The sequence below is a fragment of the Phalaenopsis equestris genome, unplaced genomic scaffold, assembly GCF_001263595.1.
Source record: "Phalaenopsis equestris unplaced genomic scaffold, ASM126359v1 Scaffold000036, whole genome shotgun sequence".
Taxonomy (NCBI): Eukaryota; Viridiplantae; Streptophyta; class Magnoliopsida; order Asparagales; family Orchidaceae; genus Phalaenopsis; species Phalaenopsis equestris.
Genome location: NW_018164478.1, coordinates 1548362 through 1563443, shown reverse-complemented (window position 1 = coordinate 1563443; position 15082 = coordinate 1548362). Strand labels below are relative to the sequence as shown.

The window sequence follows — 15082 nt, the reverse complement described above, 5'->3', positions numbered from 1 at the left end:
GCATATTATTCATTTTTCGTTCCGTTACTATATTTTAGAAGTAGGTTTGACTTTAAAGCTCAATGTTGTTTTAGACTAACATTACAGATTTAATCATTTGATAAAAAATGAGGAATATGAAAGAAAATGTATAAAAAATATGTGAACAAACTAAAGCTAATGTAAAAATTTAATTGTACTATTTTAATTTATTTTCTTTAATGACTCTTTTATTTTATTAAATTATAAAGTGTCGATGATAAAAAAATAAATAATAAAATAACATAATTATCATCGTCTGACTATATGTTCCCGTCTTGACTAATTCTAAGCCTCAGACAATTACCAGACACTCAATCGTTGAATAACACTTTCTCAAGACCCATACATTTTAGCTCTACCACAATTAAGACATGGAATTTTTTAAAAAGGTGAATTTTTGCTTTTTTTTCTTTTTTGGACGTTTTGATGGTATGCCAAATGTTAATAGTTGATTAACTCACCTATAGTTGGTCAATAATTAAAAAAATTAGGCGTGGTATGGGATTGGCTGTAGAATTTGGGTTTTGTATGTTAATAACCTAATGAACTGGACTGAAGATTAGTTTGCGAACAAAAAAAATATAGTGTAGTTAACAAGATGGCATGAAACATGGATCAACTAACATTCTGATAAAACGCAAACAGAAAAAAAATCCAAATTAGTGAATCAATAAACAGTGTACTAAAAAATAGTACAAACCTTTTTCAACTGAAACATGAACCATAGGATTGAATTCTCTCAAGGAATTACAGTAAACTTCAGCGAGGGAACTCCTTGAATGTTTAGCCTCCTCAGGAGTAAAAAAAAAGTTGGCATGAATGGCATCCTCATTAACCAAGCGATCATCCATCAGGGTCAAGCTTCCAATTCCGGCAAGAACAATGTTCTTGCAGAACTGAGAAAAGTGTAAAAAAAAGGAGCATTTACAGCTACTTGGAAGGAAAGAGATTAATTATGTATTATTTGAAAATTTTTAAACTTGAATCACATTCAGTGTTCTAAAAGCCATTTTCTTTGCTATCCTAATGAGGCAAATTTGTTTGGAAACAATCAAGGCAGGCATTTATCATGAAGGGTGTACGGCCCATAGGTCGGGTGATGTAAGGCATCTTAGGATCTACATACAGTTCAGTAATACAAATCTAAAATGAAATACATAAAAGACCACAAATAGCAATTTCTCAACTTCTAATTTACGTAAAGCTAGGTTATTTTTTATGTAAAATCAAAAACCACACTTTAAAAGTATCTCAAACCTGAAATTCTACAGTGAAGTTGAAAATAAATTAAAAATTATGAAAGGATTGAGCTTGCATCATAAAACAGAAACCATTATCTAACAAACTTGACAAAATCTAAATCATACCCCACAGCTAAATTAACAAACAATTTAGACTGAAATCACTCTAATTAAAAAAAAATGCAAGTTTCGTATTGGCAAAAAAAGATTTATCTCCCATAAATTGTCATCAAAACTTGTAAACTCTAAAAGATACCACATCTAACATTACACAAGAATTACAACAAAGCATAAATTGTACTCTAACTATTTAATGAACATTAAACATCACAAGAGCCTTATTTATGACCACCAACAACAACAACAAGCCTTTATCCCACTAAGTGGGGTCGGCTACATGAATCCTTTTCCTCCATTGCATCCTATTGTGTGTCATATTTATGGCCAAAAGAACCGAAAATAAACAATTTCTTGGAATCCCTCCAGATAAGTCTTCAACCTTAGTTTCAGCAAAAACACTAGTTTTCATTTCAAAAACATGTTTCTAGAAATGTTCATATTTCTGCTATATGAAAATATCACCAAAAAGGAAACTAGCTAAGAGTTCAACAGAATATCGAATACAATTAAACTAAGGAATTCAGTGATTGAGGTGAAGAGATTGTACTGAATTCAAACCAAATGATACAAGTATAACAGTAGAGAATAGCCTTGTTCTTGTAGGAACCACGATCAAAGGCATGTTACCGTCAAATTCAAAACTATAAAATTAAAAAAATAAAACATAAGAAAACCAAAACAACATCAATGCACGAGACTTGGGATTCCATTGAATAAAAATTAAAAAAAAATAATAATATTTGAACCATCCAAGTGTCACCACAAGCACAACGGAAGTGTCTTTGCAAACAGTTGGCAAAACATAAGTCTATAAGTTAAACTAATTCGTCGTTATCAAATAATTAAGTTTTAATCTATTATAGATAGCATTATCAATATTAAATAACTTGAATTAACATATTATTTTGCTTGACTTTAGCTCAAGTAAACTAATTTTCAGTGTAGTTAAAAACTAATTTTTTTTTTTATTTCACATCTATTATTTGATGTTTAAAATGTTTAGGCAACAAAATCAAAAGCAAAAAAAGTTTATTAATGTATTAGAAAATGAAAACAAGACATAGATGAAGGGTTTGTTCCTAAAATTGAATATGCAACAGCTCGACATGCACAACATGCAATTTCCATAAGAGGTGAAGACTCAAAAAGATAACAAAATTTTAGATCAAGCTACAAACTCAATATTTATTTTTGGGCATTTCTTATCCATTATTTTAGTTTTGAAAAATGCAGGCAACATAATCAATGGAAAACAAAGTTGTAAATGTATTAGAAAATAAAATAAAAATTTTATAAGAAGTTTGTTCCCAAAATTGAATTTGAAATATCTTAACTAGTGCCAACAAGTAATCTACAAAGGAAAATACTCAAAGTATGAGTAATTTAATGAATGAGGACTTGATGATTGCATAGTTAGTTATCCTATTTCATTTTGACATATGATTTTATATGTGTCAACTAAAATTTGGAATTATAATTTCAAGCACACTTTGTGCGGAGATGAACCATCTCTGGCTTGTCGGTTTTTTGTTAACTGCAACAAGCTTTGGAGTTGACCATTTTTTTATTCTATTTCTTTCTATTTGTTTGACCACAGCCATTATTTAGTCAGTCATGGGTAAAAATAGGAATGAAACATGTTGATAAGGGGAGATTTTCTTTTCGTAAATATAATTCGGATGAGTTTCAAAAATTTTTCTTTTCCAATATCTTGAGCATCTACGGTTCAGGTGGTGGATTGAGTTCAGCAAGCCCTTCAATTTGGTTTAACTAACTTGTAGACCTGTTACGGTGTCATTAGTTTCACACTGCTTCTTTCTGTATGCTGAATGTTTACAATTCAGTTGAGGACTGAGTGCGGCAAGCCTTTCAATTTGGCTGGACTGAATAGCAGGTCTATTCCAGTGTCATTTGGTATTAAAGCTCAGCAATACGCCGCCTCAGAGGAATAACTAGCAACCCTTTTTGTCAAAAAGATTCTAGTGGAGAAAAACAACTCATGCATCTCGTCCTAAAGCAATTGTCGAACTGCAGAATTCAAGTTGACATTCCATATTTTGAATGAATGATGAACCCCAAAGAGTACTGGCTAATAAATGACAAAAGAATTCTTGAATATAAAAAGATAATGCAAGAATGTGCAGCAAAGTTGGTGGCGATGGAGTTAAAGTAAAAATGTGTCTCTATAGTGCAAAATTTTGAACATAACTTAACAATGGGAAGGTTGAAGTAAAACCACTTATTGAGCCAAGATGAGAAAGAATCAATAACAAAAATTCTTGTCGGAGCATTATAGATAAGAAGTCTTTATGAAGCTTCATAGTCACTTACCTCAAGAACTCACAATGCAAGATAAGGCGGCTGAATTTGAACACACATTGCTTTATTCATTTGCAGGTTCTGACCAATTATTGTTAAAATAGTCCAATAACAATCATATTGGACTCTTCAAGATTTGGTAAAATCGGTTCCAGCGGTAATCTAAATAAACTCAAGCCTGAGTGCCTCCTAGAGACATTATAGCCATTTCTCAGGCTAACATCCCAATAGTTCTGATCGTTAGTCGGCAGAGAATGCCCCACATAACATAAATGTGTCCAAATGCAGGAGACTATACCCAAATCAAACTATCTATAAATGCTTCAAATGCCATGAATTTAAACAAACAGCATCAAATTATCCAAACTGGCAGGTCAATTCCTTTGTTGAAGAAAAGGCCCATAAGGAGGCCAAAGACAACGAGGAAGATGCCAAAGGAATGTCGGGGAGTACATACTTCTCGCCAATGATGGAGAATCTCTAGTTATCAGGAAGGCGCATCTTAAACGTTGAACATTATGTGGAAGATGAGTGACCCCGTCACCAAATCTTCCATATACGATGCATAATTCAAGGAGAAGTTTTTAATCTCATTATTGATAAGGGAAGTCACAAAAATATGTTGTCGGCAAACAAGGTGGAGAGATTCAAATTGTTTTTGGGAAGCAAAATTTGAATTTGATTAATTTATAACCAAACCGCACCGCAATAAGCACACTGATTCGAGAGGTCCGGAACAAAAATTGAATAGAAGCGCACCGCACAAGAAATTTAGAAAAAGATACAAGATTTAACAGGAAAAAACCCAAGCATGAGAAAAACCAGTGGAGCAGCACTACACCAAAAATACCATTACAAAAATGAGGAATTTACAGAATTACACCACACTCACATTTCCTCTCTACACTCCTAGAACTTACAACAATTCAGGGTGCTCCTTCCTCTCTTGGTCGCACAAGATAATTCACTAAAATCCACCCTCGACTCGCAAACACCACTCCACACAGAACGCAACTGGTTAGTCACAGTGTTGAAATTATTCAAGTGTCCAGCCACTAAACTACCTTCCACCATCTTTATGTTGAATAATTTCTTTATCAAAAAAATTTAATTTGGCATTGAAGGTTTCTCATGCATCCTTGTCAGCATCACCATGAGATCCACCGTAGTTTTCTCATTCACTATGTTAAAAGTAACAGATAAGAAAAAAGACGAATCAAACTTAGGGTTAGTCGATCAATCACTTCTCATTCTTCCAGAGTCATCTATTTAGGCTTCTTAGTGATTTCTTTCAGTGGCAAATTATATTTTTTGATATAGCAAATCTTCAAGTTGTATTTTCCAGAATGCAAAGTTTGAACCGTTGAACTTCTCCATCTTGTATATCGCTTCATCGGTCATTGTTCCCACTCAAATCAAAAGATTTTTAGAAAAAACTCACTCTAATACCACTTGTTAGAATAGAAAAATCAAATTTGATCGATTCATAACCAAAACACAGCGTAAAAAGCACATTGATTTGAGAACAAAAATTGAACAGAAGCATACAACACAAGAAATTCAGAAAAGCGTATAAAATTTAACACATAAAAAATCAGAGAACATTAAAAAACAACGGAGCCACACCACGCCAAAAATATCAATATGAAAATGAAGAATGTGCAAAATTACACCACTCACAGTTTCTTTCTACACTTCTGGATCTTACAACAATTATGGACACTCCTTCATTTCTTGGTTACACATCAAGTCAATGAGTAAATTGCAAAAGGATTTTTTTGTGTCAAATAAAGGTGGCAGGTGCCATATGTACATTGATAGCTGAGCAATGAATAAAATAATGATCACATACTAAGGTAGCACCAACATGATCAAATTTGACTGACTTGAGAAAGCAGGCTAACCTACCGTAGAGGTTGAGATCTGTACAAGAGGCTCACTTGAAGCCGTACACGATTGGACCAATAGAAAGAATGACTAGGGAAAACTTAACGTGCCTAATTGGACCGCTAAGTTATTCCAAGATGATGCTAATTCAAATTAGAATGTTGAGATTAGCAAACAAGTTCAAAAAGTGGCAAGTGAAAAAAGTACTCCTAGGTGAGGAACCCTTAGAGTTTGGTTGTAGTGTGTTGTGATTCAACCCTAAGATGAGTTATCAAGTTGGGAAGATCTCCAGAAGTAAACAAAGTGATTTTTCTAAGGGTTTTGATCTTGTAAGTTATTTTTCATGTGCAACTAGGTGCAAAAAAAAATGATTACGCTTCCCTCATTTCGAACCCTATCGGGTAGAGGCATTTGAAATGTCAGACTAAGCGGTTATTCTTCAATAAAAAATTTCAACCAATTTTTTCTCAACCAAAAATTTCATGATAGGGAATCCAAACAATAAAAAATGTTTTGTAATGAGTGTCATACAGATTAGACACGTATGAGGACCTTTTCAATGCGACACGGGTTAGAAGAGACCTTCAAGATGTTTAAAACTTACAAACTCCAAGACAAAATAAAAATTATTTGAAATGAGTTTTACTGTTCCCCAATATCTTACTCTTCACAAAAGTAAATGAAGCAAAGGGGTGAGTCATACAACACAATGGAAATTAACCGAATAAAAAGGTAGAACAATTTCTTTGGGTTCAATAGGTTGTATTCAAATGCAAACAAAAATTTAGCTCACCGCATTTAAGGCAGAATTTTTACTTAAATTTTAGTTCTCATCACTTTTCTAACCTCTTTTCTAGTCCATTTCTTGGCTTTAAGCTTTTGCATTAGTCATTCTTTTTATTTAGAAGTTGTTCATATAGAATATAAGAAACTTTAGCCCTTCTTCGAATTTAAAGAGAGATTCTCTCATTCATTCTTTGAATGAGTTCAAATTTTGAATTCCTTATATGGTAATTGGTACCATTCTCTGCAATGAAAATTAAAGAACTATAAGTTCCAAATTTTAGCTTTCAAACTTTTTCTCCCCACCTCCTCATCCCTCTCTATTTCCATCTATATGTCCACCAACTATAAAGGAGCGGACCAAAGTGTATGAAGCTAAAGAGAGACATAACATAGGAGGATCTTTAATAGACTCTTTGGGTGATGGAAGCCGATTAAAGAAAAAGGTAGGCTGATCCTTTTGGGCTCATCAAGTTGGGTCCAAATGCTGACCTAAGTTTAGGTCAGCCAATGTAATGCTGAATTTTTAGTTGAAATATAGTTCTTATCACTTTTCTTAACTCTTTTCTTGTCAATTTATGGCTTTAAGCTAGTCAATCCTATTATTTAGGAGTTGGTCGCAGAATATCAAAAACTTGCCTTTACTCTTTTTTATTTTTTTATTTTAAGGAAATATTCTCTAATAAATTATTGAAATTAGTAATTGTTTGAATTTCTTTTTATATTATAAATAGGACCACTTGTTGCAATGAAAAGCAGACAAATATAAGTTCCAAAGTAGAGATTTCAGATTTTTCTCCCCGCCTCATCTCTCTCTTCCTCCATCTCTATGTCCACCAACTATATAGGAACAGGCAAAACCGTCTCATTCCGCATTGTTTTAAACCATTAAAACTAGAGAAAGTTGCTAAGCAACCAGACCATGCTTTAGAATATTCAGAATAGCTAAAATCTATACAGGACAATGAATTTACTGACTCGACAGCAAGCAGCAAGTCCCAACAACAGCGAGGGCGTATAAAGGAGAGAATCACCTACGGACTTGTCCACAATCCCCTATCACATCGCAATCACTAATAGCCCTTTCACATGGCGGGAAGGAGACATCAGTCTACATGGATGTTCTCACAGAACTAGCTAGCATCTGAATTGACAGTATATAGAGAAAACAAAAACAAACAATGGGATGGGGTACTAGTGAATGCAAAAGAAGTTAACTTATGATTCAGAGACTAACGCAGCCTAAATCCCTTCAAAATACTTTCATTTCATAGACGGTAGATAATAAGAAAGCTCAGCTTTGGGTATCCAAATTTGGGAACACTCAACAAAGAAAAGACAAAAACATGCAGATATAAGCGCAATAGGCAGCCTCAGCAAAATGAATTAAATATGTGGGAGGTGAATACCTCAGCAACCGTCCCATTCAGCCCACTAACCAGCACATTGGCCTTGCTTAGCCTAAAATTAACAAACGGCAGAAAAAGAGTTACATGAACATAGTTCGTACGTTCAAACAGAAGAGAAATCAGAAGAAATTTTCAAAAACAAAAGGTGAAAGAAGAAACAATTCACCGTTTCTGCGCATCGACGCCCCATACTCGAATCTGCCGATCGTATAGTGCCGTCTGTTGAGCAGTCAGCTCCTCTCCTTCCATCACAAGCCGAAGCCTGCCGCGCAGAAACAGAAGATAAAGGTCGGGCACGTTAAAACCCTAGTCTCGGGAACGAAAAAGAAGAGGGCTTGAAGATGAGGAGGGCACTATTCCAACGAGCTTTCCCCTGCTCTTTTCCCTCCGACTCCTTGATTCTACTCAGCCGACCGCCAACTGAAGAACGGCGCGATCCAGGCGACCGAATTATTATGTATTCATACTGACCACCCAATTTTTTATTTTTACATACATCATGTTTACATTAATAAAAATTTAATTTTTAATATCACACCAAAAATATTATTATTATTAAATACTTTTTTTTTAAGAGTGGAGTACACATTTTCATGCATAAACACATTACACCAATATATTATGCAAATAAAAAATAAAAATTTAAATATTAGATAGGTAAATGCATATAAATTATGTGGTAAATTTGCAAATTTCTCTTTTATAATTATGTGGATCTTGTGCTGTAATTGTTTTTTTATGAATCTTAATTTCTTGAAATGTTATTGAATTTTATTTCATCAAATCAATACGTAGAGGTGTACTGAGCCTATTCAAACTTCAACACCATCGGCTTGAGCTTGAGCTTGATTATTTTTATCATGTTCGAACTCGAGCCCGAGCTTAAGTCTATAAGTTCGAGCAGGCACACGAGCAAGTCTTTATAGTATAAAAGAGAGAAAATAATATTTATTTAAGGCAATGTTATAATAAAATGACAAAGAAAATGAGCATTTATAAGAGAAATAATAAGAAATCACTCAATATAAAATATAGAATATTATATTTTTATGTGGTGTTTGTTTGCAAACTTCAAAGGACTTGCAAAATCTGGACTTAAATCATAAAACATAAGGGAGCGAGAAAAAAAAAGACGGATTGTAAAAAAATTGATTTAACAAACGTTGGATATAAGTTTCATTTTATTTGATGTTTGGTAGGATATAATTTAAATCGATGGTTAAATCACGTAAATAGTATACTGCCAAAGACCATCTAAAACATGTTTAATACTTTAAAGATGATGCCTTCAAATTTAATATTTTAAACATATGTTATAGTAGTATTTATTTAAAGGAGCTAACTCAGAAGCTAACAAGTCTGAGTCGAGGTTAGCTTGAGCTTGGCTTGTTAGATCATGAAGCTCAGTTCACAAGCCACTTATCAAGCCAAGCTTGAGCCAGCTAATTAGTTGGCTTGACTCGCTTACACCTCTAATCATATATGAATCATTTTTTAATTAATTTCAATCTATTATGTAGTAATATTTATATCATGTTTTAAGTTCTAATTCTTTTTGATTCATATTCAAATCAAATGAAAAACTTGCTAAAACAATGTCCTAAAAATATTTTGAATATTATGGAACAATATTCAAATTAGACTTAATTAAGGTTCCCATATAATTTAAACTTGGCCTATTGATTGAAGCTTATTTATATTTGAATACTGATTGAAGCTTATTTAAATTTGATTATTGATTGAAGCTTATTTTAGCTGATGTTAGTCTAAATAAATACGATGTGGTCGGAATGTAGGATTTTTAATCCCAAATAAAATTTTTAATATTTTTTAAAGAAACAAATCATAGCCAACTTAAATGAATAAGAGTGGAGTTTAAGCCGAAAGTTTGACAAGTTTACTGAGCTAAGCAAATTTGTTGTTGCTGGATTATCGCATTCATCACAGCACCAAAATAGATTAGGGGTTGAGAAATTCATATAATTGTGTGCGTAATTTCACTAAGTTGTAGACTTCTAAATGATGTTGAGGACATATTTTCATTAAGACCATCTCACGATATTTGCATGAGAATTCTAAAAAGGATTTATGTGGTATGGGCATTTCAAATGTTAAGTTCATGTGGCAAGAAAATGTGCTTGGCTAGAAGCAATGATGATATATAAATCTTTAATCATTCTTTGACGGACATAAACAATATGAAACTAAAACACTTAGAAACAATTTATTAGGGCTGTCAAAAAAGCTCATTGTTCGCGAACACCTCATGTTCGGCTCGTTCATTAAGTAAAGGAGCCGAACACAAACAAGTTTTTAAAACTTGAATTCTAAACAAGTTGAACACGAACAGCTCTTTGTTCGCTTGTGTTCGGCTCACTTTAGCTCGAAATAAAAATATATATAATTATTTATATAATAATATATTATATATATTTATTTCTAAATTTAAATCATAACACCTCGTGCGGTAATGTGGTTAGTGCTTTCTTTTGCATACATTTGATCCAGGTTTGAATCCAACACTTGACATCTATTTTTTTCAATTTAATTTTAACAAGCCAATTTCGAGCCGAACAAGAGTCGAACACGAACACAAATATTTAAATCAAGTCGAACAAGAACACACTATTTACGAGTCAATTTCGAACACGAGCCGAATTTGAACACGAGCAGAACACGATCCAAACCTGAGCTCGCTCAAGCTCGGCTCGTTTACAGCCCTACAATTCATGGATAGCGACCCCATTTGGTGGAGCATACTATATGATGAAGAGTTTAGATATGAGATGATGACAATGTGTCTGTATTTTAATCAAGGCTTGAAATGTGTTAGAAGCTTGCTTATACAAACTCTTTTATGATACATTTGTTATAGTATTGTTAATCCATTCATAAAATTGTTCCATGGCTATCATTGAGCTTTATGAAAGATACGAATTCATATTCATGATAATGATAGCAGTTGCTCATAGAGATATGAGCTAAAAGCTTGAAAGCTGTCAATACCTACATGAGTAAACAAACAAAAGTATGAGATATAGAATATTTCATGTAATATCTTCAGAGTTTAAACTATTAATGATCGAGGTCCAATTTTTTCATGTTATAGACCACAAATATTTCATATCACATGCCTGGATTTTATACAACATTAGGACATTGCTAGCTTAACCATTACTCTAATATTTTATAATACTATTCAGCCGACCACTACAAACAAATATATGCGGCATAGTTTTATATAACTTCACATAATTGAGCCTCATTTATTATCATCCTTTCGAACAAGAGTTGACTTCAATTTTTTGAAGGGACCGAGCATATACATAGACATACATGCCACTCAAATAGCTTCAATGGACAATTTTCTATGAATCACACTTAGAGTACGATGTTGTTGCGTGTTAGATGTACATTCACACTTTTAATTTAATCATATTACTTTGTTTTTGTTGTTTCACATATCTGTCTACGAGGTGCATCTTTATTTTATACCATTGCTAGAGGATCTATAAACTTTCTTAGGATTTGGGCAACGCAGCATTAGACCACCTATATCAGGAGTTGATATTTGTTATAAAATTAAGATTTATGAATATGACAAGGTGCCTACATCTATTATAAATTTATAGTTATGAGCATTTACGTATTAGTCGGCTCACTCTGTCCCCTATCCAAGAGAGTTGGATGAAAAGAGCTTAAGGTTCAAGTAAATTCCCTTGCTTTGTTTTGAAAAAAACAAAAAAAAAGATTCTTACAGTTACAGTAATATTTAATTATATGTGGAATGAGCAACACTTGAGAGAGATGTTGAGGCTAGTAGATGTGTTTACAAGGATGACATGACGGTTACTAAAAATCTAGGTAAGCATTAAGTACTAGCTCACTAATATATTCATTATTAGGCAAAATATTTGGCAAGCGCATTTTCATTAATCATCTAACAATTTGTTAAATAACACCTACCTAATCGCATCATAAAATAATTTAGTGAAGTTTAAAGCATTGACAAGCAGCTAATAAAGATTGTCTTCATGAGAATGGATAGCACAAAGTAGACATATTTGAATTGGTTAGACTAACATTAAACATACATGAAAATGAAGGAAAAAATGCAAACCTTCGTTATTAACCATGACCATGGTGAGATGGAAACGGATCGAGCACATCGACTATAACTATTAGTATAGATATTGGACTTTTCTAAATTTACTTGAAGTTCCAAATGAGACTCTGACTCCGCACTATTTGAGAGCACTCATAAAGAGATATTGATATGTAACTAACTAAAATTAATATTTTTTACAAGCTCCTAATATAAGTAACTAACTAAACATGGTGCTGCTACAAGCTCCTAATATTATTTCGATTGAACTAACCTTTCGAAGTACAGATAAAGTTTACTTGGAGGAGCAGATTGCAGCCAACAAAGCACATCCTCATCCTCATCCTCATCCTCAGGCATCTCTCCAAATCTCCTCCAAACTGACGCAAGGTAGCCATCCATTTTTTTTTTTTATCTATATTTTTATTTTCTTTTATTTTAACAGGATGCTCTTCTTTGTCCCTTTCCTTCTCCTGTTCATAATATCGGAATGCTGCTCATCTTCGATTCTATGGAGTGTGGAAGGCGATGAGTTTTCTGCTTTGAGATAAGTAAAGGCCATGCACTTCTGGCTTTCCAGTTTCCTTCGGTATCGATTGAGCTGCACTTTATTACTTTGTGGGGTTCTCTGCCTTATTTTGGGGCATTTACATAAATACCACCCAAGTCCTACGTATTTGCATATCTATCACCTAAATTTTATGATTTACAATTTACAGCCCAAAGCTTCCATATCACATTAAAAATATCACCTTTTTAACATCTACAAAGTGAAATACACCTTTCCATACATAGATAAGGTTGCATTTCTGTAAAAAATTTAATTTAGGCATACATAGATAAGGTTGCATTTCTGTAAAAAATTTAAATTTAGGCCTTAGATATGTAAATACATAAGAATTGAGTGGTATGTATGTAAATCTTCCGATTGATTAAATATTAATTGAGACTCCTTCATTCTAACAGTTTGGAAGATTCCAACAATTCCTAAATCTAAGCCTTCTCTTTCATGTCTTTAGTGGAAAGACCACTTTGATTACTCCCAACCATCTTTACAAACTTCTTGCAAGCCTTGTCCCACTATATATATAAGGAACTCAACTAGCTCAAGCAAGCATATTTTAATTCAAAATAAAATATAAAAAAATAAAAAAATAAATGTGATTGGTCTCTTTGATTCTACGACTTTCACCATTGAAAACTTATCTTAACCATTTTTAGTGGCCTTGAAATTCTTCAAGTTGTGTCATATTCCCTTATTATAAGAGGATTATCCCACCTGCAGGAAGATTCACAATGGTTGAGTGATTATTTAACATCTTAATATTGTATGAATACCTAACACACTCAAAGATAATGGAAAAAACAGACAAAGACTTCAGGAATTTTTAGGTGGAAAGCCAAAAAAGGAAAAAAAATCACTACTTAGCCCAATCAGAATGATCCACCATAAGCTAGTGAGTACAAGTATAGAAAATCATCTTGCATACGGGAAAAGATTACAAAATTCTTCCAAGTACACTGTCCTTAACCAAAAGGATTCGTTGAAAAATGGTCAGGAGAAGTTGCAATTGGGAGTAGTTGACAGGACTTTGATGCACCGTCTTCAAGGCGCAACATTGCACAGTCTCCAAGACGATACACTGCTCAGTAGGTTGTTTCATTACTTTGCATTGAAGGTCTTTGCTTCACACAGCGCTTCATTGCAAAGGGAAGAGAGTGATTGATGGTGGTCAACTACGGGTGACGGGTAGTGCCAACGGTGGTTGGTAGTTGGTGGTTGCAGGAGCAAAAAGTGTTTGTCAAGTCTTTGATTTAGAACATTGTTGAAAGCTGGTTCCTTTTCTCGTGTCAGGCTCTCGGTCTATGTCTTAGTCTTTCGGTCTCTTTCATGAATGGAGTAGGGCTCTATTTATAGATTGTAGAAGTGCCATTCTTATAAATAATACATGAATCTCGGCCACTTCATCGGACTGCTTAGATTGATTCCTCGATTGAATAGTGGTTTGCAGACATTTATGTACCTTAATAATGTTAAAATCGAGCGATCTAGAACACGTTGGATTTGTCTCATCAAAATGTTCTATTTGATTATAAGCTTATCAAATTGGGAATCTATTTGAGCCCTCCAATTAACCCCCTAAAATTTTTAAATGTGGTTTAATAGCTTGATCCAGGCTTGATTTTACTCGAATTGGATCAATTTTGATTTCAATAGATTCGTCTCATTGAGCTGGCTAGTTTGACTATAAGTTTGTTGGAATCAAAATTTTAGATGCTTCTTAATTTGAGTTTGAATATTTCTTGCTAAAAAAATACCTTAAGATTTGTGTCATACGTTGAGATTCATGCTAAATGATGAAAATTTGTTTATGGCATATCAGTTGCTCCCCCGTTTTTGGATGATTTCACTTGCATCATCCGAAAATTATCAAAATAATAAAAATTAAGCAAAAACACAAAAATTGAAAAAAATAAATAGATGTCGCAAAAATTAGGCGTCGATGGACCCGCTTGATGTCGTTTAGGCAGTTGGGTTGTCGAGCGGCCACCATACTTGGTTGACGATCCATAGGATGTGGGATTAGACAATGCCTGCTCCACTCAGCATTCGTGTGGACACGCGATCCGATGACATGCGATGATGTGAGTGATTTCGCAAGGATCAAGTGAGGTGTGGGATCATACGACGAGATTCTTCTCACATGGGACTGATCTGGTGGACAACAATTGTCAATGTCATGAATCTAGGCCAACAGATTGTGCAACACAATGCACGGGGCCAAGATCACAAGTAAACACTACACCCAAGCACTGGTTGTCAACAACCTGATGAACTCTCCACTTCTCACATCTAGGTTTTAAGAATCGATACTAGCAATTTTCAAAGGATGACTCTCATATAAATAATAATAAATTTTGTTTCAAGAGTAAATTTTTTTTTCCATCCAAGAACAAATAATAGGAGAATCCAATATGGAAGTTTGGAGGATGAGAGCAATTTATTTAGTCAGGGTATGTTGAGAAGTAGGGAGATTCCGAGAATGATCTCTAATAAAGTGAAGGAGTAGAGCATATCTTGGATAGCTGAACCAACTAAAAACTTGTTCCTAATATCCTTAATAAAGTGAAGTGTCTTCTAACTAAGGGTCATAGAAGAAAAAAAAAACTTATGATTAATGGTGACATGAAGAGTG

At 33.6% G+C, this 15082-nt stretch overlaps 1 protein-coding gene across 2 annotated transcripts in view; it reads right to left on the bottom strand.

The window, feature by feature from the left end:
* LOC110018897 (SUMO-activating enzyme subunit 1B-1-like) overlaps window positions 1–12248 on the bottom strand; it is a 51828-nt gene extending 39580 nt beyond the window's left edge. Inside the window, exons 1-4 of one of the 2 annotated variants that reach the window (XM_020716372.1) lie at window positions 12160–12248; window positions 7947–8042; window positions 7781–7832; window positions 722–917 (exon numbers count right to left, since the gene is read on the bottom strand). In XM_020716372.1, the coding sequence (XP_020572031.1) occupies window positions 722–917; window positions 7781–7832; window positions 7947–8042; window positions 12160–12245 (430 nt within the window). In that variant the 5' untranslated portion in view covers window positions 12246–12248. Of the gene's footprint in view, window positions 1–721; window positions 918–7780; window positions 7833–7946; window positions 8043–8134; window positions 8237–12159 lie in introns of those variants that run through there. The other variant, XM_020716373.1, reaches the window with a different exon arrangement.
* Between the last annotated feature and the right edge of the window lie 2834 nt (window positions 12249–15082).